Raw genomic sequence first — 26,407 nt, forward strand, 5'->3', positions numbered from 1 at the left:
CCATTAACCAGGATGCAAAAAAACGTATTGTGGTTTCGATGATGTAACATTCATGAGCAGTTTTCTTTATGAATTTGATGTAATGTATGGTAAGGGTGTACAACATACTTGATCTCAGTAATACAGTGAAAATCAGTGTGATATGACAAACAATAAATTCACAATAACACATGCTATCCTGAAATGACCATTGACCTCACCAACAGGCTTCTTGTACTAAATGTGATAGATACATCAACATACTAAATATGATATCTGTCCTTGTTGAAATATTGTGTAATACATGGTTTTCACAATTTGACCCCTGGTGAACTCAAACGACCATAGACCTCCGTCCACAACATTAGGCTTCTTGTTCTTCATGTGGTACAATTACATACCTAATATGCGATCTGTACAAGGTTCCCTTGCGATATTGCCATCCGTGTCCAAGCTTCCCTTGCGATATTGCAATCTGTCCAAGATTATGTTTAGGAAGTTGTGTTAGTGTAGATATACAAGTAAGAGGGGAGTGAAGTAAATATTTGGCGTTTGTTGACTTCAAATGACCTATAACCTCTAGGCTCCACCATAAGCAATAAATTTTATATGATACACAAACCAAATATGAGATATATCCAATGTTTCCTTCTTGCAATACCATGTTTAGAAGGCTTGCACAATTTGACCTGTTGGCCCCAAATGACCTTTGACCTCACCAAAATCAACTGGCTTCTTGTACTCAATGTTATACACCTTCATACCATGTATGAGAGCTGCCCAAGCTTCCAACATTGAGATATCATGTTAATAAGCTGGGCGTCACAAACGCACATACACATGCACACCATCATGAATGCACGATTGTCATCGAAACCAAACAGCATAGGCTGCTTCCCTGTTTCTTTGTACATGGTTACATATTCATGAAGTGGGAGTGGTTATGCCAAACATTAGTAAACAAATGTGATGTACTTAAGTGATGCATGTTTCTAAATAAAACATATTATTGATTATTTCTGCAGTGAAAAATTCTCTGTTTATTGTTTGTTTAGTTTTGTTGCTGTTGAATAAATTAAAACAAAGGATTACACTACATACAGTAGTATTTGTTCATGCCAAACTTTCAATGTTAATAGCTGAGGGATGAATTGTTAATTATAATTGCATTATCCAGCCTGTAGTGTGCGCAAAGGGGGCGGACATACCCCACCTCCGATTTTTGCATTCAGCCTGGCAAGAATAAACCACTACTATGAATGTAGCTCATCCCCAACCCCCCCCCCCCCCCGCCCGACTCTTTTGACCAATCATGCATATAATAGTTGTCTGTGCACTGCATGTGCTAGAAAACTTAAGTCAAGGGAAATGTATGCCATTCTCAGCCTTTTGGCTAAGTTCATGTGTAGCTTTATGTTCCCCTTGTAGGGGAACCACGATACACACCTTATCATGATCACACAGTCACAGTCTCGATGCAAGGTGACTGCGGTTGAAAGCGGATCAGTCGGTTCGTTGGACTGTTGGATTCTACTATGGCGTGTATCCTCAATCACTGCAGCGGCCATATTACTTTATCTGCCATTATTCAAAATAACTCTTATAAACCGGTTTCTCCCCAAATACAGCCGAAGATTCACCGAGATTGACATTAACAATGGACTGCGTAAAGTACGTTTGTGGTATAATATTACTATTGCATATGTCACTACCGGTTAATGATGCTGCTGTCGTTGAGATGAGTACGAAGAACCTTCTATTCGACAGGACGACGATAACCTACAACGTACTTGAAAAGCAACATGTCACCTTGGTCTGTCAACATGGATACAAACAAAATGTTAACATCCTAGAACGATCCGTGGTAGACCAAAGTGTTGACAATCTCGTAGTTGAGAACTCTGAATTAAATACCAAATTTACGGATCGATTCGAGTACACCATTGTGAGCTCACAAGAAACCCAACACAAACTTAAAATAATACATCTTTGGAGAAATTACACCGATTACACCTACAAATGTGTCGGCCGTACTAATCTGGAAGTAACATCATTGACTTTAAAAGTGCTTTACCAGCCGGAAACCGTGTATCCCATCTGTACATCAAACTTCTCGGAGACTGTCGATGGGGAAAAGCCCATTGAACTCCAATGCCTAACGGAGGAGGCAGACCCCCCGGTTAATATGTACATCAACAAGCCCACATATCTTCAAGTTCGTAACTTCTCGGCAAGGAACGGATCATACGTGGTGCAAAGATTGATCGTGAATAATTCTTCAGAAATGTTACAAAGCTTAGAAGATTTTGAATGCATCATCTATCAAATCTTTCCATCTGGGCTGGAGGTAAGTGACGCCCGCAGGAATCGTTCTTGCTTCTTTTCCGATCAGGAAGAAGTGAATAGAAACACCATTGAAGCAACAGCAATGACTACTAGTGAATCATATCCAGACTCGACTTCCTCGTCAGTACCACTCTACAATTCATCTCTTGTACTAATGTGTGTAGTGATGTGCCTTTATATGAACAGTGTACTGACGGGACAATTATCCGACAGGTTATAGAATGATCTAATTAAGAAAACGAAAAAAAAGATAAAAGATCATTCTACTTTGTAAGACAGACGCATGTTTGTTGTGTTTGTTATTTTTGCTACTAACGCAATCATTTACTTTCTGAATCTACAAGCAATACCTACTTGATTTACTTGTCTTCCAGTCTTATGTATATACTGCCTTTACATAATGTCAATTTCTATCTACTTCCAGGGATTACGGCAAGCCATTTTGACACTTACCTCCCAATTCTACTTTAGTGTAATATATTCTACTCCTCTATTTTAAGTAAGTAAAATCCAATTCTGCTTAAGTAGAAGTTAGTTCTACTTACGTAGAATTGAATTTGTCTTAGACATAGTACTACTTCAATTAAGTGAAATTGAATTCTAAGTAAGTGAAATTATATTCTACCTAAGTTGAAATACAATTCTACTTAAGTGAAATTGCATTCCACTTAAGTAAAATACAACTTTTGTATTCTACTTAAGTGGATATCAATTTCAGTTAAGTGGAATACATTTTCATTTTCTGTCTAACATAAAGTATAATTGGCTTGTCATAAAATCCGTTTTAACATTTACCCACTACTTTGACTTAAGTGAACTGAAATTGAATTAAACTTAAGTGAAGTTGTCTTTCACTTAATAAAATGCCATTTCACTTCAGTAGAATTATATTTCAAGTAGCATTCAATTTTACATTTATAAGTAGCATTGGACAATATATTGGCCTCTAATTTACTAGTAGAATACAATTTGACTTAAGTCAAACTCAAATATACTTAGGTGAAATTGTATTCCACTCAAGTGGTATTTGAATTTCATTTAAGCAGACAGCATTTCACTTCAGTAAAATTAGGGGGGAGTAAATGTTAAAACGGCCATGTTCATGCGTACAATGGTAACAACAGTGCAATGTATTATTTGATTGCTGTTGCTTTCGATGGGACTGTTGCCTGTACGAAAGCAAGTTTACCCAAGGGCGTAGGAACCGGGGGGCTCCAGCCCCCCAGTGAAAAATATCATTCCGCCCCCCCTCGCTCCGCAAGTCAGAAAACTCCTTTTTCATTTCCAAATGAGAAAAAAAATCTCATTTGGAGCACCAAATTTCATCTAAGGCCAGGTGAAAATACAAAATTAAGTTTACAAACCGGAGTGGGTGTTGAAGTGTGCTATATTGCACCAAATTGCATCCGAGGCCACCTGGAAATGCAAAAAATTCCAAAGGGGAGGGGGACACCCCCTCCCCTTAGACCCCTCCCCCAGGCCGGCCATCAGTCTTCAGCCCCCCCACTCAAAAGTACCTTCCTACGCCACTGAGTTTACCACATTGCCCCCGTTATTGTAGGACAGTGATTGATCACATCAGATCATTACAACTACAAGCTACCCTACTGTTGTGCATGGTGTGTACCCTCACTCTACATTTCTTGTTAACATTGTGCAATAATTGATTACTTGTGCATCTGTGAACAATTGCTTTGAATTTCATACAGACCAGACATGCTGAGACACAACACAGCTTACACAGTGAACAATTTGTGTTAGACTCATTGAGTCATGGGTACTGCTGCCAGCTGGAGCATTTATTAATGATTTTTGCTAATAGTTTTGTCGTTATTCTGTCATAGACTTTACTTGATGGTGCCAGTGATTTGTGACTGGGTACAACACAGTTCCATGGAAATGTCAAATGCAGCATTGAGCTGTGCGTTGCGGTTTCGATGGAATTCTTTTGTTTTTAGATTTGAATACTTTGATTGCCCGATCTATCTGCAAAATGGCCAAAATTTGGATAAGAAAGTGTGGTTCTTTTAAATTATCACTTGAATCAGTCTGGTCTCATAGTATTTTATTAGTTATTATATTTATTCTTTTCAAAGCTGGCATTTTAGATTTATGCAATTTGAGGGAAAGTGTGATTCTTGTCAATTATCACTTGAAACAGTCCGGTCTCATATTATTATTTTATTTGTTATTATATTTATTATTTTTACTGCTGGCAGTTTAAATTGCTGCCATTTCAATCCTTCTAATATTTTTATCAATTATTTGATTTAAATTTGTGAGGAGAAAATACAGTGCCTTCAAATCACTTGTAACTCTTAATCATCTATTCTGTAATCATCAAGATAGTTATTAACAGGCTTTGGAAGCCCAAACTGTCAATCTGACCACCAGAGCAAGATCCATCAGCCATACTCTCCACCCCAAACTATCGAGACTCCAATCCCATGAAATGATCATACCTGGTTTTTTAGATGTTGAACTCTAATGACCTTTGGCCTCCAACATAACCAGTAGGATTCTTGAACCTACTAAGGTGAATCTACATATCAAGTATGAAATTGAAGCAAGCTTTTGTTTTTCAAAACAATATGTTTATAAGGTATGCAAATGTTGACCCTAAATGACCTATTGACTTCCTCATAAAACAGGGTTCATTTACTCAAGGTCCATCTAAATTTAGTTCATTCAAGCTTTACTTTTGAAATTTTGTTCACAAAGTGTTTTTGGACTTAAAAACTATGTTGACATCAAACGACCTTTGTTCTTCACATAAAGCCTCCACAGAAAAGCATAGAGTTTTTATAAGGTGGATATTACATACCAAGTATGAAGTTTATCCAAGCTTACATTAAGAAATTCATGTCTTTGACATCTGGTGGCCTAATTTGACATTTGACCTCAACAGATACCAAAAGGCATCTTGAACTTACTACAGTGAATTCAAAACCAAGTACAAGGTTCATTCATTCTGTGCTTTTGAAATTATCATGTTTACAAGGTTTTCAGACTTCTATAGACCTCAAACAACCCTTAACATCTTCAAAGAACAACAGGTCTTGTACTATGGTAGGTGCACTTTCCATATATGAAGTTCATCTAAATTTTTCTGCAGAAATTATCATGTTTAGCAAGATTTCAGACTTTGACCTCAGTTGACCTCAAGTGACTCTTTCACCTCTCCACTGAACAATATTGCTCTTGTTGTTACTAATTGGGATAAACATGCCATGTATTTCATGTATGAAATCCATCCAAATTTAACTTTTGAAGTTTAAGATTTTGGCAGCTGTTGACCTCAATTGACCTTTGACCTAATCCAGCTAGGAACTTACTAAAGGAACCTACATAGCACATTTGAAGTTCATGGAAGTTACTCTCTGTGAGCCAAGGTGCCATTTGGACACACATTACCATCACATGAATCAATTGTTTTGCCTCCAGAAAGGAATAAAGAAATATGAAAACTGTAACAAAATAATGTCAATAGTCAATACTATGTTTTTCAAAACAAGTTCAGAGGAATACAAATGCCCAACTATCATCTACTTAACATGCAACAGGTTCATACAGCTACTGTTGAGTACGAATAATTAGAAAAATAGCTATAAAGAAAAATAGCATGCCATTCAAAGTTAACAAAATTTTCAAAAATATATAAATTGTATATTTACCCTACCAAGAGTTTTTGACAAGTTAACATGATCATCTCAATATGATCTCATTTGCATTAATGAAAAGAGTTTCATGCTTGATTCCCAATGTCCATAGTAACACAATTATCCACGTAATCAACTCCCATAGAAAACTACTTTATGCTCAAAAGACTTGCTATAAAAAGGTGTCATGAACTCATGATCAGTAATTCTTACTGAAGTCTATTTCATAATTCAAAGGCTGCTTCCACAAAAACTTCTGCAGATTGTTGACGAATGTATCGAACATCTGTTGGATGTGAAAGGAAAGATGTGGTATAAGTGTCTAGCTTAGAAACCAAATCAAAGATCACACGTAAGCCATGACCTGATAATTTAGGGCTCCAAGCTCTTATTGAGAGTAGAATCGCTCAGGCTGGCAAATACAGGGTAAGATATGCCAAAAATAAAAACTTCACTGATACCTTCTGACCGGGAACAGTATTTAGGATAGATGATGATCATAATAATAATATTAATAATAGTATTAACAATAATAATAGTGTTAACCATAGTAAGGGAAGCCTCGCAAATCTAACCGCCGGTTCCGGCGGAAATCTCGCACCCCTTGCTCATTATGCATGTGCATATTGGTCCCATGGTTGAATGCACACACGCTGGTTGCCAGCCGGAGTAATGAGCACAGCGTCCTGACAACACAAGGCTGGTTATTCTTCACAAACAATGAGCAAACTTGGCCAAGTGACCGGATTAACTTTTGCGGTTTTGACAGTCAATAGAGCGGTAGTTTATGTTGCAAAAGGACTTATGAACTAAAATCCGCCACTACCAAATGTCCGAGATTCAGTACTTTATATACTGTAATTCTTGCAAATCTTCCACGTTATCAAACCTCACAAATAAAATTTCTTGGGTCTCTTATGAACAATTGTGAAACTCCGCTACTCGAAAGTTCGATAAAAGCAGCCTTTACCTGGGCCTATACATTATGAGTCTTGTTCAACGAGTGGTACGTAACTATGAATTAAAAACTGAATCAGCCATTGCATTAAATATATGCCCCCAAGAACTTCAGAAAACCCATATTGACAAACCAGAATTTAAACAAAACAATAGTTAAGCTATGCCACATATGTATGTTAAAGAGAGAACATCGACCGTAACGTTGATCTCTGAAGCTAACTGCGACACAAATTCAACGAATAAACAGATGGTTTAAATGCTTGATTTTCCCATTGACTTAGTGTGTTAGGCTGCCGTGTGGTTAGAGATATAAGTTACTATTCGGTGAAAATTTTACTATACGTACATCAGTTTACAACTGCAGTGTTTACCCCTACTTAAATATCATCGTAGGCATACTGTACATGGGCTGCGAATTTTCCCATGGTACCTTCCAAACAACCCCCCTGTCTAACACCTGTTTGTTAACATTTTTGGCATGTTTCCAAAAAACTTTTCATGGAGGGTCATTCCGTGTCAAATCACGGATGGCTGTTGCTGCACCCTTTCCAAAAATTCCCAAATTTATTGTATGATTGGACCACCATAAAATAAGCATATTCTGAAAATTTCAGTTGCATTGCTTTACAATTGGCCGATTTATCACACTTTGAAATTCTGCAATTTGTCGCCACCATGGCATTTTGGCATTTTCTTGACTTTTGAGGTCTCATTTCTCAGCAATTGAACATTCTACTACCTTTCTAATCCAGATGCCTCAAGAGTCTATCCCATAGAACAGGAAAATAAAAAATTAGGCTACAAAAATATTGTCTTGTGGAGTTAGGTCAACTTAAAAGTGTCAAAATATTTGATTTTTGTACTTTTCACTAAAAAATGTGCTATTTTTAGTGATGAATTGCTCCTAAACCATTGCTTCAGGGTACTTGATTCTTTCAGAGGTTATTATGTCTAGTACAAACATTACAAAATAATGATTACAATGCTTTCCTAGACTATGTTTGCAAGTTGTGCAACTCTAAAGTTGCTATTTCATGCTGCGATTCAGCATGAGGTAGGGGTTTTGATGCCAATTTTTTACCAAAGTAACCATGTTAGAGGTGTCAGGGTTTATACTTTATTAATAAGTATAAAGTTCTTACACATTAACAAATTTCAGGGTTCTAGCTGTTCTCAATATTAATTTATGAAGTTGTTAAGTTGCTCCGATGTACAAAAGAGGTCGTTTTTGACGGCCAATAACTCAAAACGCGTCAAATTAAAAAAAATTGATAATTTTTTCTGGAAGAGATATAGTACCACCCTGTTTGTACAAAAAATATCAGGAGGGTGTTTTGCCTTATTTTGAAATGAAAAATCCTCAAAGTTTGGGATTTTTACAAAAAAACGTTTTTGCCTGTTTTGATGTTCCATGAGTTTTGACCCTGGGTATTGTACTGTACTTCAAGGTCATTCAGTTCAATACTGTGCACTTTTTAATTTCATATAACAAAATACTATTTGCAATGTACTTGTCTGCTCCTGGTTGAATTCATTTAATTAGAAGACTTATAAAATGAATTTCAACCAGTACACACATATGTATGTACAGTGTGTACAGTACATACACTGTACTGAGTGTATATGTACGGAGTGCCATGAGTGCCAGAAGACTATGTTAAAAACAACACTAACACACTGTACATGTACACCCAGTACAGTTTTGAACTGTACATGTACTGGTTGAAATTAATTCTATAGTAAAGTCTTCTAATTCAACCAATTGTATATGTACAGTGTGTATATTAGTGTTAGTTTAAACATAGTCTTCTGGCACTCATGGCACTCCGTACATATACACTCAGTGCAGTGTATGTACTGTACACACTGTACATACATGTGTGTACTGACTTTGACAAACTTTGAGGATTTTTCATTTCAAAATAAGGCAAAACACCCTCCTGAAATTTTTTGTACAAACAGGGTGGTACTATATATCTTCCAGAAAAAATTATCAATTTTTTTTAATTTGACGCGTTTTGAGTTATTGGCCGTCAAAAACGACCTCTTTTGTACATCGGAGCAACTTAACAACTTCATAAATTAATATTGAGAACAGCTAGAACCCTGAAATTTGTTAATGTGTAAGAACTTTATACTTATTAATAAAGTATAAACCCTGACAACTCTAACATGGTTACTTTGGTAAAAAATTGGCATCAAAACCCCTACCTCATGCTGAATCGCAGCATGAAATAGCAACTTTAGAGTTGCACAACTTGCAAACATATTCTAGGAAAGCATTGTAATCATTATTTTGTAATGTTTGTACTAGACATAATAACCTCTGAAAGAATCAAGTACCCTGAAGCAATGGTTTAGGAGCAATTCATCACTAAAAATAGCACATTTTTTAGTGAAAAGTACAAAAATCAAATATTTTGACACTTTTAAGTTGACCTAACTCCACAAGACAATATTTTTGTAGCCTAATTTTTTATTTTCCTGTTCTATGGGTTAGACTCTATAGGCATCTGTAATAGAAAGGTAGTAGAATGTGTAATTGCTGAGAAATGAGACCTCAAAAGTCAAGAAAATGCCAAATTGCCATGGTGGCGACAAATTGCGGAATTTCAAAGAATTTTAAATCGGCCAATTGTAAAGCAATGCAACTGAAATTTTCAGAATATGCTTATTTGATGGTTTTCCACTCATGCAATAAATTTGGGAATTTTTCAAAAATGTCGAACTACAACATACCCCAAAATCTGGTGATTTGATATGGAATGACCCTGGAGTAAACTATTTTGGCTCCACTCTAGAATTAATTAGGTAAGTCAGTAAAGGATCGGTAAAGTTATGCGAGATATTATCTTAGACGTTCAAGAAAAGTATATACCCGTAACATTAAGGTAAGTAAAACACACCTCAAGCCAACCGACTCCTCCGCATGAACAAAACAATCTATTCCCCATGATACATGAGGCACAGTCTATACCATACAGACATAGCACGATATCAAGGCCCCAATAGCTACAGTATGGCTATCTTTATGAAAGTAAACCTTTTAATCCCATGTTTTAGGCCACTTGGCATGATTAACTGAATGCTAAATATTGTTTCCATGTCCTTGTAGAAAACGTCAACTTCGCAAAATACAATTAGTTGTGTTTTTGTTGTTACGTGAGATCCGTAACCGGCGAAGTGGTTAGGCTATTTACTATACACTTAACTATGGTAGGATATTAATTTTTCCTTTTTTTTTGTGGAAATTCTAGAAAATACTTTCTTTTCCCCCCGCCAGATGTGGTCGTATGGTTTATTCATAAATGGGTGTACTAGAGCCTTTTCTACATGACATTAGTTGCATTTAGCACGATATGCCAGTTTCGCGTGAATTTTTCGAAAGTATTTTGCTCGAACTTTCGTAAAATTTGAAAGGTGTACCTACCAACTTACTGTTCGTACACAATTGCTAATTTCTCTACTGATTTTCAGAGTAGTAAAGGACGTTTTTTTTTTACGAAGTTCAAAAGTCAGTAAATGAAGTTGATAAACTTAATTTCTTTCAACTTTCTTAACCATGGAATGCTAGAATAACATTTACACTTAAAACGGAGAAAGGATAATCGCATTTTTTCCACATTTATTTCAAATTTCTTTCACAAGAAATTATCGTCATTTGTTCAATCCTCATGTCTACGATCTAGCTGGCTAAAAAAAAAGAGTACAGCTTCGCTGGAGTGCGAAAAATTCCCTACAGTCAACCGATTTTTTTCACCTAGCTAGGTAGTTTAGGTCCTGTTCTATACAACTTAGTAGGATTATTCTAAAGTCATCCCGTATGTTAGGCTCTGGTTCACGCTTATGTGCACGTGTATAAGAAGTGAGATTGTGATTTCAGTTTTTTAGATTTTTAAATCTTAAAAATTCAGGAAACTTAATGTCCTTGCAAAAAGGCAACGAAACTTTTTGTTCCTACTTGGCCGACTGGGAAAATAAGAAAGATAGCATTTTAGATTCCTGCAGTGTAAATTCACATTTCCTTACTTATTTTTCACAGAAGTTTTGCTTCTGCAGTAGGATAAAGTACGGCGTATAAACATACTATCTTTTTGAAACGTTTGAATACCTTGAGACTTAGCTATGATGTTTTGTTCAACTCACTATTGTGTTCAAATCGGCTTAGTAAAAACTTGACCGCGGCTGTGAATGTAACTGTATTGCGTGGAGGGTGGTTTGGAGAGAGTGTGCACTCAAGTGTGACTCATTATCTGCATGTGGCTGTGCTCATTATAGCCGCGGAAAAATCCACCGGCCCGGACATGGCGGTTAGATTTGCGAGGCTTCCCTAATAATATTAACCATAGTAATAATATTAACAATAATAATAATATTAACAATCATAATAATATTAACCATAATAATAATATTAATAATAACATTAACAATCATAATAATATTAATAATAACACTAATAATCATAAATAATTAATAATAATGACATGAATAAAGCGCAGCCATATCCATCGATAATGGTACTCAAGGTGTATCACAATATTACCTTGGTCAATGATAATGACCTGTCAAACACACAGACAAACCCCTACACAAGGCAGCAGCTAAACAGCTTCTTGTTTTAATTTGTTGCTTTATTGAGCTAACCTAATTAATCAGGAAGCTAGCTCAGTTACGTGTTTCACTGAGGCTATTTTTAATTTTTCTATAAGAAACTGTTAAAACCTGGTCTCCAAGTGTTTCCTGCACCTTTGCTAACCAGTTTTGCTCTTGGTAAATACCTCCTAGCCGTTGCTATATACACGTGCAAAACCCAAATTTTCTAATTAAATGCAACTTGCAACACCCTACTATATATATGGCTTGACTCTAGTTCATGTAACCCACAGACAGACTACTCTTATACAGTGAATGTAGTATGTTCTCAAGAATATAAAACACAGACTTTATCGTTAAAGAGAACTTACAACAGTTTCACTTGCAAATCCGCTGACATGAGGGGTTATCACCACCTGCAACGAAGAACAAATGTAGAAAAGATAAAAAAAATATGAGAAAGATCAGACTAGATGATAATTGAAAGTGTTTCAATGTGTACTCTATATGTACTCTATGTGTACTCTATATGTACGCTATGTGTACTCTATATGTACTCTATGTGTACTCTATATGTATGCTATGTGTACTCTATGTACTCTATATATACTCTAAAGGACGTGCTCTATACATAACCATCTTTCTCATGTAGTTCAAGTAAAAGGTTACTAGCCATATTTTGCCTCATACAGTGTTACAATCAGCTAGAAAGTTTAGAAAGGCCACATGTTTTCAAGAACTACTATTCAAAGGATTCCATTTCACAGCAGTGTTTTGTTTACTTGATTAGCATGGAAGGCAACTTTGTGTGCTCTTGGGGAAACTGAATGGCTCGAAACTTGACCAACTCAAAGGTGTGAAGCCTCCAATTCATGATATTGCTTATAGGTATATTCTAGCGTGGATGAAGTTGAGAGTGAACATTTTCTGTACCCTTAGATAAAACCACATCCTCATATCATTATGTACGGCCAACAGCTGGACTGTTCAAATTCGGTGATACTGTAGTCTGTGAAGGCATCTGGCAACAGCACAGCGAATAAATGTCATAATGGCAAATTTGGCTGAAAAATGCTTTTCTTGTTTCTTGATAATATTAAATTCCCTTATATTCATAGAAGGAAACATTATTTCTACGAAAAGGCAACATCAGTAGAAAAGAGTTTGCCTATAAAAATACACACATTTTGTTTTATGTAGGTAGTGTCAGTATCCAGACAACCAACAACATTCGGTTTCCCTAAGCCAGATTGAATTTCCATCAACCGTGTTGATCTTACTGAACTTTGAAGGACCACAGCAATTGACAAATCCTGAATGCCAAATGCATTGTAAAAAAAATATGACTCTCACAAAATGCGGTTGCAAGATTTCCTTGAAACTATTCACACAGTGCAAACATTTAGGGCTCTATATGAGAGCAGTCAATTTTGCTCTTTTTGCCCAGAACAACTGGCAACAGACCCACTATGACCAAGGACTGTTACAACATTGGTACTGGCAGGGACCTGTTACATAGCACTTCCGTGTTTGTTACCCGAGGGAAATTCCACAGTAGCATTTCCATCGCTTAGAGCAATAATGTTTGTTGTAGTTGCAACCACTGTGACATGAAGGGTGTCTATTTTGTAGGCATCTATCCAGAGAGCGTACATTTGGATTACTGCAAACCATGATAGGATATATACATATGTAGTTTGTGAGAGATTGATATGTGAAAGACAGATAAAAACTACTCCATGTTCACTAGATTTGATGAACAGTGTTGTCTTTTCTAGTGTTTATCACATGTAATACAAATTAATTCTTTGCTATCACTACTTTTGGTCAGTGAGTTTATATGTACATATGAGAAACTTAATTGAATTTGAATCTGCCCCCATATTTCAGGTCCTATCAAATACCCAAATGCAATCACTTCACTTCATGTTTGAGGGTGTACAGGAGGAATTTGTATCACATATTTTCTTGGTTTTGCTAACTGTTTTTGGCAATGCCCTAGCCCTCCTTAAACCAAGATACATTATTTGATCATGACTTCCACGAAGTATACATTGTCCTTTCCTAGTAACACTAATCTCTCTTGCTTAATACACACTGAGACATAGTCACCACATGAATGTATTTTACATAAATTCAAGTACTTACACTATGCTACAATTTTCCAGTCTATTCTCCGTATTGGTGATTTAAGTTACAGACTTAAAGTTAGAAAGCACAGCGCTGATAAATAAGAGAAAAAGGCTTGGAGTTCACTCAATTCATCCATTTGGCAATATTTAAGTGAACAGACATCACATCATGAGTACACAAACATTAGGTAACCATGTAAACAGTGCATACCCCAACCTTGCCACGAAATCAGAGGTCACATTTGACTTTGAAGCTATTTGGCATATAATGCTTTAAGTATTGGTAGTGTATCTATGATAAATAAGGGTATAGGAGACAATTTCACTATTTGCCAGGGCTGAAATACGATACTGCTGTATAGTTAAAATCAAGCCTACACCGTACTTGTCATTCATCAGTAAGGAAAGATCTACATGTGAGGATATAATTACTCCTAGTGTGAGTCACAAAAGCAGGTGTTGCAGTGACTTCTCATCATATGCATTGTCTGAATTCTAAATATGACAACAGCCTAGGCTTATAGACAAGCACAAATTCACACTTTGCTGCCAAAGACATTTAACTCAATGAATGAATACTTTCATGACATAAAAAACATTTTAATACTGGATAGTAGTAGCACAACACTGCCACATCTATCACAAATTTAGTTTGAGATATTTTTGGGGGGGTGTCATAACTACATAATATTTTGCAATGTTGTAGATCTACATGTAGTCAATTTTCCAAAGAGATATTAAAACTGCAGAACCTGACAAGTTTCGATACGACCAGGATCTTCTTCAGAGGCTTAATACTGAAACCAAAAACAGACTAAGGAGACATGACGAGAGACAGATGAACTGACAACAAAACTGGACGATTGATTTAGCAAAATTAAACACAACAGAGGAGAGGTGAGATGGAAAGGGAGGAAACTCTCTTTAGCCTTTCAACACTTGCTGACAGACAAACGGATGGACAGCAGGGGCACAACCACATTTATAGGAGGGATTTGTCTCCCATGAAAAGAGTCCGTAGGGACCAAGCCTCCCCCCCCCTCCCATTTACAGACAGAATATTTCACAAAAATTCCTAGGTAGGACCAACAGTTCATAAATCTACAGCATGTATGTACAACCTAAACACTTGAAAATTCTTGCACGTTGTTTGAAGAGTTCTAAAAATATTTTGCATTTACCTTACATTTCTCAACACTCCCCTAAGACCCCATTACCAGGACAACATTATCAAACATATAGCCTCCCCCTCCTCACCCCCACCCCCATAACAAAGAAATGGTTGCACTTCTGAAACAAACCACACAAACCACACAAGCTAACAATTGTCACATTGGTATAAAAAAAGAACATACAGGACAAACCTCTAGACCGCATTCCCAGGACAACATTATCAGATAATATGTACAGTAACTCCTCCCCCTTCCCACCCCAAAACAAAGAAATGGTGCTTGCACTCCTGAAAGCTTGCCATGACAAACTACAAAAGCTAAACAATGATCACATTGGTATAAAAACAACATACACGTTAAATCTCTAAGCAGTTTAGCTAATTTCAGTCAGCATACAATAAGCTACCACAGTCTCACTATACATGTAACTGACACTCAACTATGTCTTCTATGCGTATCCAGGGTGCACTCTAGTGTTATCGGTCTCTATGAGAATGACCAGTGTGAGTGTAACTACAGCGATACTCACCTCGGGCATTGTCCAGATTTACTTTCTTTCGGAACTGGTTCTGGTTCTGTCACATCAATGATCGCCCCGGATAACCAACCATTCCTGAATGTGTACGGTAGGGACGAAGTTGAATGATGAGAGGATGATAGGACCATGCATAGAACAAAGATTAAAGGTTATGTCATCCTGTAAATCAGTACCATGAGAGGCAACAGAAATACCAACAACCTGCTTTCCTAGTACCACTAGCATATTATAGTGCTTAATACATACTGGGATAGATACAGTCACCACTTGAATATATTATACAAAAATTCAATGTGCATATACTGCACTATGCTGAAATGTCTACCTGCAACAATTTTCTAAGCAGTCTATTCTCTGTATTGGTGATTAAAGTTAAGACTTATAGTTAGAAAGAACAGCCCTGATAAATAAGAGAACCAGAATGCAAAAATGCATTGTGGTTTCGATGATGTATCATGAGCAGTTTTCTTCATGAATCTGATTTAATATATAGTGAGGGAGTACATGTTTACAAGGGTTTCACGATAGGACCTATAGGACCCCAAATGACCTTTGACCTCCACAAAAAAAATAGGCTTCTTTAACTCAATGTGGTACTTCTACACACTAAATTACCCAAGCTTTCCAGTATTGAGATATCGTGATTACAAGGTTTTCACAATTTGACCCCTGGTGACCCCAAATGACCTTTGCCCTCCACCAAAAACAATAGGTACTTTTTACACAATGTGGTTCTTCTACACACCAAATATGAGGTCTGCCCATGATTCCCTTCTTGAGATATCATGTTTACAAGGTTTGCACAATTTAACCCTTGGTGACCCCAAATGACCTTGACCTCCACCAAAAACAATAGGCTTCTTATACTTAATGTGGTACTTCTACACATCAAATATAATATTGGTTTGACCTTCCCTTTTTGAGATATCATGTTTACAAGGTTTGCACAATTTAACCCTTGGTGACCCCAAATGACCTTTGATCTCCACCAAAAACAATAGGTTTCTTGTACTCAATGTGGTACTTCTACAAACCAAATATGAAATTGGTCTGACCTTCCCTTCTTGTGATACCTTGTTTACAAGCTGGGCGTCACAAACGCACTCACACACACACACACTCGCCATCATGAATGCAAAGGTTACGATTATCATCAAAACTGCTGTATAGTCAAAATCAAGCCTATAGGTACTTGTCATTAATCAGTAAGGAAAGATCTACATGTGAGGATATAATTACTCCTAGTGTGAGTCACAAAAGCAGGTGTTGCAGTGACTTCTCATCATATGCATTGTCTGAATTCTAAATATGACAACAGCCTAGGCTTATAGCCAAGCACAAATTCACACTTTGCTGCCAAAGACATTTAACTCAATGAATGAATACTTTCATGACATAAAAAACATTTTAAAACAGGATAGTTGTAGTACAACACTGCCACATCTATTTCTTAAGGGGGGGGGGGGATGTCATAATTACATAATAGCAATTTCCAAAGAGATATAAAAGCTACAGAACCTGAAAAGTTTCGATCCTACCAGGATCTTCTTCAGAGGCTTAATATAATACTGAACAAAAACAGACTAAGGAGACATGAAAAGAGACAGATGAACTGAAAACAAAATTAGACACAACAGAGGAGAGGTGAGATGAAAAGGGAGATAAGAAGAGAAACTCTCTTTAGCCTTGCAACCCTTGCTGACAGACAAACGGATGGACAGCAGGGGCACAACCACATTTATACGAGGGATTTGTTTCCCATGAAAAGAGTCTGTAAAAACAAGAATCCCCCTCCCCTGAGACAGAATATGTCACAAAAATTCCTAGGTTGGACCAACAGTTCATAAATCTACAGCATGTATAGTACATCAAGTACAACCTAAACACTTGACAATTCTTCCACATTGTTTTAAGACTTCTAAATATATTTTGCATTTACCTTACAATTCTTAACCCCTTCCTCCCCTTAGACCCCATTCCCAGGACAACATTATCACATAACATGTAATTCCTCCCCCTCCCCCACCCGATAACAAAGAAATGGTGCTTGCACTCCTGAAAGCTTGCCATGACAAACTACACAAGCTAAACAATGGTCACATTGGTATAAAAAGAACATACACGTTAAATCTCTAAGCAGTCTAGCGAATTCCAGTCAGCATACAATAAGCCACAGTCTCACTATACAGGTAACTGACACTCAATTATGTCTTCTATGCGTATCCAGGGTGCTCTCTATCTAGTGTTATCGGTCTCTATGAGAATGACCAGTGTGAGTGTAACTATGACAGCGATACTCACCTCGGGCATTGTCCGGAGTTTGCTTTCGTTCGGAAGAGGTTCTGGTTCTGTCACATCAATGATCGCCCCAGATAACCAACCATTCCTGAATGTGTACGGTAGGGACGAAGATGAATGATAAGAGGATGATAGGACCATGTATAGAACAAAGATTAAAGGTGATGACATCCTGTAAATCAGTACCATGAGAGGCAACAGAAATACCAACAACCTGCTGTTTGTGTCACTCAAGAGAGACATTAACTTCAAATGATAACACTGAGCCATTCTCTGTAGTTTTGTTTGACTTCAAATGAGCATGGAAGTTTTGGTGAGGAATTCATGGTTCTATTTTCTAAAGATTTTGTCACACAGATTTTTGGTTATATGATACTACTGATCACATGCTAGATGCAGATAAGCCAGGTTACCAAACGTTTCGACTTGTTACTGCATTATTTGAAAGGGAACCGGTCTATAGTCAAGACAAATTAAACACATTTTTTTAATGAGATTTAAATATAAAATTGCACTGAAAATCACAAGAAGTGCCACTAAATTGAAAAGAAAAAAAGAGTTATGGTTTGAATTAGATGCATAAAGATTAACTTGGGGATCCAGGGGCCAAGACTTATGTGGGGGGGTGGTCTCTTATATTATAGAAGTGAGCAATTGAGACACTAGCACAATTAAATTTGGATCCCACAATATCTAGATAATATTGAACCTGTCACTTTGGAATGCAATGAGCAGTGTACAACCTTGTTTTATTTTTTAGGCTTGGGGACCTCAGACTCTGGGGCTTCACCCCCTCTCAACCCCCCTCCCCCCCCCACTGTTTTGAAGTCAAGTCTTCACTTTCAATTTAGACCATCACTCACAGACAAGAAAGCTTGCCTCTTTTAAGATACCCTGCATAATAAATCACCAAACTCTTGTTTTGAAAACATGTCATTTAATATCCCATTCTGTTTTCATCCATCTTATCTGTCTCATTCATACTGTTTAATAACCCAAAGTGAAATATCAAGACAGTTGTTGAGTGCAGTTACATTGTAGTTATATGCACAACAGACTTAGAGCTGCATCTTGATTTAAAAAAATGCCACTCCATCAAGCACATGTCGAACCACTCTGACACATACATGTATATAGCGTGCATGAGAGGTACCTTATTGCATTAATGATTGTCTCTTCTCGCACACAGTTTACCCTTCCAACGTTGATAAATACTGGTTTCTGCAGTAAAGTAACTTTTTGTTCAAGAATTTTGGGGCTTAGTATGTCTGATACTTATATTTTTAACAAGGAAGGATAATAAGTTATACAAAATATGGAAATTAACTCTTTTGCTATGATAATGTTTTTAAATAAGAGTGTTGGAATTTGAAATTTATGCAGGGTAGTAGTGAAGTTTAACTGGGACCTCTGTTACCTTGTTAGTGAGAAAAAACTGGTTATTGTGATGGTAGTTGGAAAGAAGATTTACTGATGGACATAATACATTTCTTCCTTTGTAAAATAATTTTGGAGGGGGGGCACAATTTTTGGGGGGGAGAGTACATGCCTCTCCCCCCAGGCCACCCCTTGGCGACGCCACTAATCAGCTAGATGTGCTTGTTACTCGTAGCCGCAAGCCAAAACCTGCATACAAGATGACCTTGTTTTGAGCAATGTTGACCTCCCATAGAAATAATAATAATAGTTTATAATATTGAGGCTTTATAAAGCACAGACATATCCACAGATAATGGTGCTCAAGGCGCATCACAATATTACCCTGGTCAATGATAACCTGTTAAACTTAGGAGAAAATCCCTCCACATGGCAGCAGCTAAACAGCGCCCAACTAACAGATTATCTCACAGGTCTCCATTTATACACCTGGGCGAAGAGAGGGCGATGGAGATAAATTGCCTTGCAGTAGGACACAACGTAATGATCTGGCCAGGACTCGAACCTGCAAGCCTTAGACCACAAGTCCACTGCCTTAACCACTTGACCACAACGTTGTCACACATATAAAATCATGTTTTACACACTATGTATAAATTTTCATCAATGACCTTATGACCTCATTAGTCTCAGAGCCTCTGCATTAAATGCTCAGGCATAACTGTGTCACTTTTCTATCCATGTATAGCCCTGATGAAAAGTCCAAACATGTTAGATGTGTTTTACACTTTACTGAGGAGTTTGACCTTTGACCTTATGATATGATAAGTCACAAATCGCTTGATCCCCACTCCAGGGAAGTCCCAAACAAGATAAAAGAACCATCTCCTTGCGGCTTTAAGAGTTTGTGCCAAACTTGTTTTGTGATTACATACACACACGATACTTTTAACCCCCTCCCGCAAAATGGTAAGACCACAAAAGGTTATTTTGTTACCCCACAACTCCTCCCCCCTCCCCTCATCCCGTTCACAACTGTACCCCAATCCCCAAGAAATATGAGGTGGGCAGCATTTGTGAACAAAACAGTCATTGAAGCAGACAATTTCCTCTCCAGTACCTTACATTTATAGATGTGATCACAACATACAGCAGTATAACTGTAAACTAAACTACAAGTAATCTATGCAGTGTCTGCAGTAAGGGGAACAAGAAATATGATGTGGGAAGCATTTTTATACCTTGCTGTGCATTAATTAGTCACCGAAGCAAACAATTTCCTCTTCAGTATCTTAAGGAAGGGGGAACAACATCAAGAAGTTATGTCAGTAAATAAACATGTGTAATCGGAACCACAGACTAAACACAGTGAGTGTCACTCTAATTACTTTGATAAATGCATTGTTTCCTGACAGATCTTGGAAAGCCAATTGGTTTAGTGAGTTTTGGCACACACTTTAGATGAGAACATTCCACACTAACACTGCACACACTATTACTAAAATTATTTACCATTACTCACTTCAAGTGACCTGCAAAGTCCTTGTATTAATGGGGAACTTCATATCAACTAACGAGTTCACTCATACTTTACTCTAGATGTTTGTCTTTCCGACAATTTCAGACTTTTGAGTGCTGCTGACCTCAAATGATGCTTGACCTCCATTCCATGTCAATAGGGTTCTTATACTGACCAAGATAGATCTATATAACAAATATGCATTTCATCTTGAACCATTTGTTTTGCAGGTATCATATATGCAGATTTTGACCTTTAAAGACTTTTGACCCCTACCAACTGTAAAAGTATTCTTCAGTTATCAAAGTTCATCCAAGCTTAACTTTTGCAGTTATCTTGTTTACGTTACCAGACCTTTGATCTATACTGACCCTTCTCCCACACCAATTACAATAGGGTGCTTAAAACACTAAAGGTGGATCTACATACCTATGAAGTTCATCTAAGCTTAACTTTTGCAGTTATCGTGTTTACCAGGCTTTGACCTATATTGACCTAAAATGACTTGTGACTAATTTCAATATACAGTAGGAACCTTGTACACATCAAGGTAATCTACATAACCAAGTATGAGGTTCAACCAAGCTGTACTTTTCTAGTAAATCATGTTTACAAGCTGCGGACAACATATACTTACATACACACGCACAGACACACAAAGGACATGGCCATCATAGAAATTCCTTTTGCTTTATTTGGCAAGGAATCAAAATAATCATATTTATAATAACCAACAACTTTGAAGACAAATGCATAATATATAATTTATATATAATTTTATATACTCTCTGTACAAAGGTTAACACTAAACTGCAAGGAATATATCAGGTTGCGAAGGTTAAATATAAACAGATCATACACAACACCAATACTAAGTAATATCACAGTAATATATTCAATGTTGAAGTGATATCAGGCAACATAACCTACAAAATAAAAAGAAATCTTACAAGGAAACATCAATGTACTGGGATCTTTGCTCCTTTGGCCTATCCTGTTTGCAGAGACCAATAGTTTTCATGTCAAAACACTTGCAGCATCTTGCCACTATTAAAGTAAAAAATAAAATCATAAAAAACAAACAACAACAACACCAAAAACAGGTATATAACGTAACGTTGCGGACAAGATTTCTCAAGTTTTGACCGTTGCTGAATTCACATGAAAAACAAGGTTCTTATACTCACATGAACCAGTTTACAATATGTTTCCATGAATGCTTTATCTTGACATTAAACAACCTTTTGACTTTCAAATAAAACAATACCATTCTTGCAGCCACTAAGATGGATGAAAACACACCTTTGTGAAGTTCATCTCAAGTTTTGCTCTTGGAGTAAATAATGTTTACAAGATTTTCAGAAATTGACCTTTGCTGACCTTAAATGAAATTTACCTTACAAAGAGAATAAATTAAAAGAGTTTTGTGCACACAGCTGATCCAGATGCAAACTACAAACTTCATACAATATTTTTTCAAAAATTGAAATTAGTCTTTATTATATGGTTTTTCAACTTAACACCTGCGTTGACCTAAGATGACCTTTGACCTCAACAGAAATTGACACACTTCTTGTTTCGATACACTTCTTGCAGTTAATAACCTGCATCAAACAGAAAGTATGAACTTCGTCCAACCTTCATGTTTTTTGCTGTTAATGTGTTAAAAGGATTTCAAACTTTGACCTCTGTTAATCTCAAATGAACATTGACATCCACAGAAACAATAGGGTCCTTGTTCTTCCTAAGGTAGATACATATGCGAGGTATGAAGTTCACCCAAGCTTTTTTAGGGGAGGGGGAGTTCTCCTGTTGATAAGGTTCACAGACTATGACCTCTGTTGACCTTATATAACCACTGAATTCCCCTAAAACAGTATAGGGTTTTTGTAGTCACTAAGGTAGATCCACAGACAAATGATCCTCATCCAAACTTTACACATTTTGAGTTAAAAGTGTTTACAAGTCAAGGTGTCACAAACTCAAACACACATGCACAAGTTATTCATCATCTCAAATATTCCCTTTTCCTTCGGCAAGGGAATAAAAAAAAAAAAATTGTGACACTACAAATGGCCTATTCGTTTCCTAAAGAATGTTATGTCATTATGCAAGCATCTCCATTAGCAGTACGAGGCAATTTTCCAGGTATTGCAATAGATTAACTGAAATGCTTCAACCTTAATACATTACATGACCTTAACATAGAAACAAGAAGAACGTCGCAGAATGATGAATGGTACACACCTTCAACCCCGATATCTCCTGCTCCAATGATACCAATGGTGAGCTCCTTCAAGATCCTATAAGTCCTATACTTCCGGTCCCTACATACAGAGGAATTGAATAAGTGTTTGAGATTGGATTTGGAAAGTGTTAGTGATAGCCGTTCTCTTGGTCCTTATCCTCAGTTCATTGAACCCTTCTCCCTTCCAGTCAGTGTGTGGTTCCCTTGTTAATTTGAGTGTATTCTTAAAGACTGTGTGTTTCTATGTGTCTTGTAAGTGGTATTTGTGTTACCTTGTTGAAGGGTTTTAAACCCGAAATGTTATTACTTTAATAAATTTACTTTTGCATAGTATCAACCAAGTTTTCGACCTCCATGTGTTTCTATTCGATGCAATGCGTTATTTCGACCTATATTGTCATTTTTCTTTTGGTATTTTCTCATCTGCGACCTACAACTCTCATCACACACCTGAGATGCCTTCCTTGAAGGCATCTATTTATCAATCCTACATCGGAGCTTGAGCTTAAGCATTGGCCACCATCCACACAATGTATAGACTACCAATCTTTCACTTGCAACTGCCACTTTTGGGAAAGCACGATTTGCCAGCAACATCATCTTCATTGGTTCATGCCCCATAAAGACTGAACTTTCACGCCAGTGTCTCTTTTGCATAGTATCAACCAAGTCTTTGACCTCTATCTATTAAAATATAAAATTCTGGTCAAGTTTTTTTTTTTTTTTTTGGGGGGGTGGAGGGAAGGGAGATTGAATATCTATACTAAAAGTCCCAATCAAAATTGAACACAATATTAATCATATAACAGGTGAATATAATAGATGAATTAAGGGTTTTGATTCTGTTTAGAAGTATGCTTCCTTCTTGTACTATTCCTAACAGTTAATTGTGTAGGTTTTCTTGTCTTGTCACTGTGAACATACACACATACGGTACAAATGGATACAACTCAACCTGAAAAAATAACAAAACAAAACAAACCCACAGATATGTTTGGATGCAAAACCTTTATATATATATACTGTATATATATATATATATATATATATATATATATATATATATATATATATATATATATATATATATATATATAATTAAATGAAGATTACAAACCTGTTTTAAATGTGCATAGCTTATCAGCCTCTTGTCTCCTGTAGCAATCTCGTAAATGCTTTCCTCTGGAAACAACATTTTACAATACCAGACTCTTCAATTGCAGAAATTACATTAAGGATCAAAACCTATTTTAAATTTGTAAAGCTTACCAGCATTTTATTTTCTGTTCCTCTCTCATTTTCTCAAACTGCCTCTCCCTGGAAATAATTTGGGCAATAACATATTCTGCGATCGCAGAGTGGTATGTACCACCCATTCTTGTTACGGTGAAAGGGTATTGGGGAGTTCCTTCGCTCCTGTTGACTTTCTCCATTATTAAATTAACACCTGCAAGAGTGATAGATTGTCACATTTAGACTGCAAATTAGTCCAGATGAACTCAAAGATATAACCAGAGGTACTTATATCATCATCTTGAATATTAATATATTATCTGATATTTATATCAGAAAATACTAATTTCGCATCCAGTGGCTCTTCTGAGGCAAGATTTACAGTGTTTTACATGCTGTTGAACACTAGGTCCTACTAAATACTCTGTTGGGATACCATTTTGTGAAGTCAGTTCTTTGTAAATTTGTTCTCCCCACAGGCATGTTACATGGTGGTACTGGCCTGATGACTGACAACCCCCCCCCACCCCCACCCTCCACATACAATGGAAAAGACTCATAGAAGTAATGTAAGGATTGGATAGCTGTGTTGATATGAAAACAACAGAATCTATGTCACTGATATTACCAGTTCAAAATCCATTATAAAAACCCATGCTTCTTCAAGTATGTGCTGTAGAAACCCTTTATTTGTTGCCCAGGGGCAAAAAGATCTTATAAAACTAGAAGAGAAAAATTACTTCACCTGCACTAGAAACTTGAAACCATTTCAAATTTGGAGCAAACGGTAACAGCTGATAAAAATCCTTTGCATCAGCAACAATGATCTCGGCTGATTTCAAATCTTCTGCAAATGTTTCTAGTATAAGAAAATAAAGAATGAATGGAACCACTAAGATGACAAGCAGATTCATTGCAGATATTCGCAGCAAAATGGCCAGAAATCCTCACTATTGGTTAAAGTCTATATAGATTAGGCATATACAGTTATCAAATCAATGCATAAACTCCCCTTTGATTATATAGCAATCTGAAAATGTTAGACTTCAAGTTAATTCAGCACCATCTGTCCCTGAAAATCGCATAAATGTTTTGTTAACATGTCATTTGAGGCCACAAAAATATATGTTTTCTCCAAATGAGTTTTGTGATGGATCTGAGAAATCTAACGGTCCATGTATTAGCCTATCTAGTCCAGTCACTTTAACTGATGAACTTGGCTGCGTAAATGGTCACTTCTCGCAAAGGAAAAGTGGTATCACAAATACAACCTTGACTGCTTTTTTGATAGCCTACAAACATATCAAAATTAAATCTGACCTTGATGTCATTCCTTAAAGTTAGCCTCTGAATAAAATCCTGAGAGGATCAAAATGGCAAAAACTTTGATATATTTCCCTACAGAGGCATTTTGCAATAGATAAAACACTGTTTGCTACCAGTTCTCCCCCCCCCCCCTGCCTCTCTCTCTCTCTCTTAAATTGATATCTATAAGAGGAGGGGAATTTCTCACCAGGATTTATCTTCATCTCAAACCATACTGATATTGATGAGTAGCTCTGCAGTAACAGGTTTTCAAACATGCTTCGCTCTCCATTGACTCTTATGATCAAACTGGAGCAAATCACCACTTTTGGTAATTTCTCAACCATTCTTTAATTCTCTGCTTAAACATCGCGAAATAATTGGGTCCAGTTGAGGCGACAAAATCAGAATGCGGCATGCAGTTTGGGGCGAGTTTTAAATGCCTTTAAGGATACAGGGCTTGCAAGTCATATTCTGAAAGTAAATTTTACTTCTGGAGAACAGTCCATACACCAGTAACGAATTTTAAAAATAAATTTATGGCTAAGTACTCCTGGGAGGGTGGTATTGCCAAGGCTGGAACAGCCTCCCAATAAATTCAGCTAACCGCAACTCTAAGGTTAAGTTTAATTTGCATTTTGTATCTATTTTGCTGTAGGCCTTAACACTTCCAATTTGAAAAATATTTGCTTGTATTCTTTTACCTTACTCTGCATGCTTTACATACATTGCTTGTCTGCTTGTTCCATGGCCGTCTTTGCTAACCTGCTTACCCTTCACACGGCTCAGACTTGCCACTGCTCCCCTGACACACTGAGAATTACTGTTTTCTACCAAGTACTCTACTACTAGTACTACTACTATAGGCTAGGCATAGTCTTCTCATCATCTACTTGATAGACTATGTCTGGAATTATATTGCCTAGCCTGACTTAAATTTGGCCTATCTTTAGTCCCGCAGCTGTTTCTTAGTGTTACTGTTAGGCATAGTCCTAGTGCCAGGTCAAGGGTAGGTAGGAACAGGTGCATGAGAAGGCATATGCAGCTG

The 26,407-nt window shown here is 36.8% G+C and overlaps 3 protein-coding genes across 6 annotated transcripts in view; 1 reads left to right on the top strand and 2 right to left on the bottom strand.

Moving 5' to 3' along the window:
- LOC139966967 (tyrosine-protein kinase Fer-like) overlaps window positions 1–6,216 on the bottom strand; it is a 62,567-nt gene extending 56,351 nt beyond the window's left edge. The window contains exon 1 of the mRNA XM_071970497.1: window positions 6,198–6,216. The gene's annotated coding sequence lies outside the window, so the exon portion shown is untranslated. The remainder of the gene's footprint in view (window positions 1–6,197) is intronic.
- LOC139966965 (uncharacterized) overlaps window positions 1–26,407 on the top strand; it is a 66,480-nt gene that overhangs the window by 1,255 nt on the left and 38,818 nt on the right. For 3 of the 4 annotated variants that reach the window (XR_011792813.1, XM_071970496.1, XM_071970495.1), the window contains exon 2: window positions 1,608–2,326. Coding sequence is in view for 3 of the 4 variants with exons in the window: in XM_071970496.1 (XP_071826597.1) it covers window positions 1,608–2,326 (719 nt within the window). In the remaining variant the exon portion in view is untranslated. Of the gene's footprint in view, window positions 1–1,607; window positions 5,650–26,407 lie in introns of those variants that run through there. The other variant, XM_071970494.1, reaches the window with a different exon arrangement.
- Window positions 6,176–25,748, bottom strand: LOC139966969 (uncharacterized protein in proB 3'region-like). The gene is made up of 9 exons (XM_071970508.1): window positions 25,568–25,748; window positions 24,800–24,913; window positions 24,091–24,268; window positions 22,821–22,900; window positions 21,524–21,620; window positions 17,681–17,765; window positions 15,371–15,454; window positions 11,909–11,953; window positions 6,176–6,270 (listed from the first exon to the last, which is right to left on the bottom strand). Exons 1-7 carry the CDS (start codon window positions 25,704–25,706, stop codon window positions 15,425–15,427), a joined length of 723 nt encoding a protein of 240 aa, XP_071826609.1. The 5' UTR covers window positions 25,707–25,748; the 3' UTR covers window positions 6,176–6,270; window positions 11,909–11,953; window positions 15,371–15,424.

This window comes from Apostichopus japonicus, chromosome 4 (assembly GCF_037975245.1).
Source record: "Apostichopus japonicus isolate 1M-3 chromosome 4, ASM3797524v1, whole genome shotgun sequence".
Lineage (NCBI taxonomy): Eukaryota > Metazoa > Echinodermata > Holothuroidea > Aspidochirotida > Stichopodidae > Apostichopus > Apostichopus japonicus.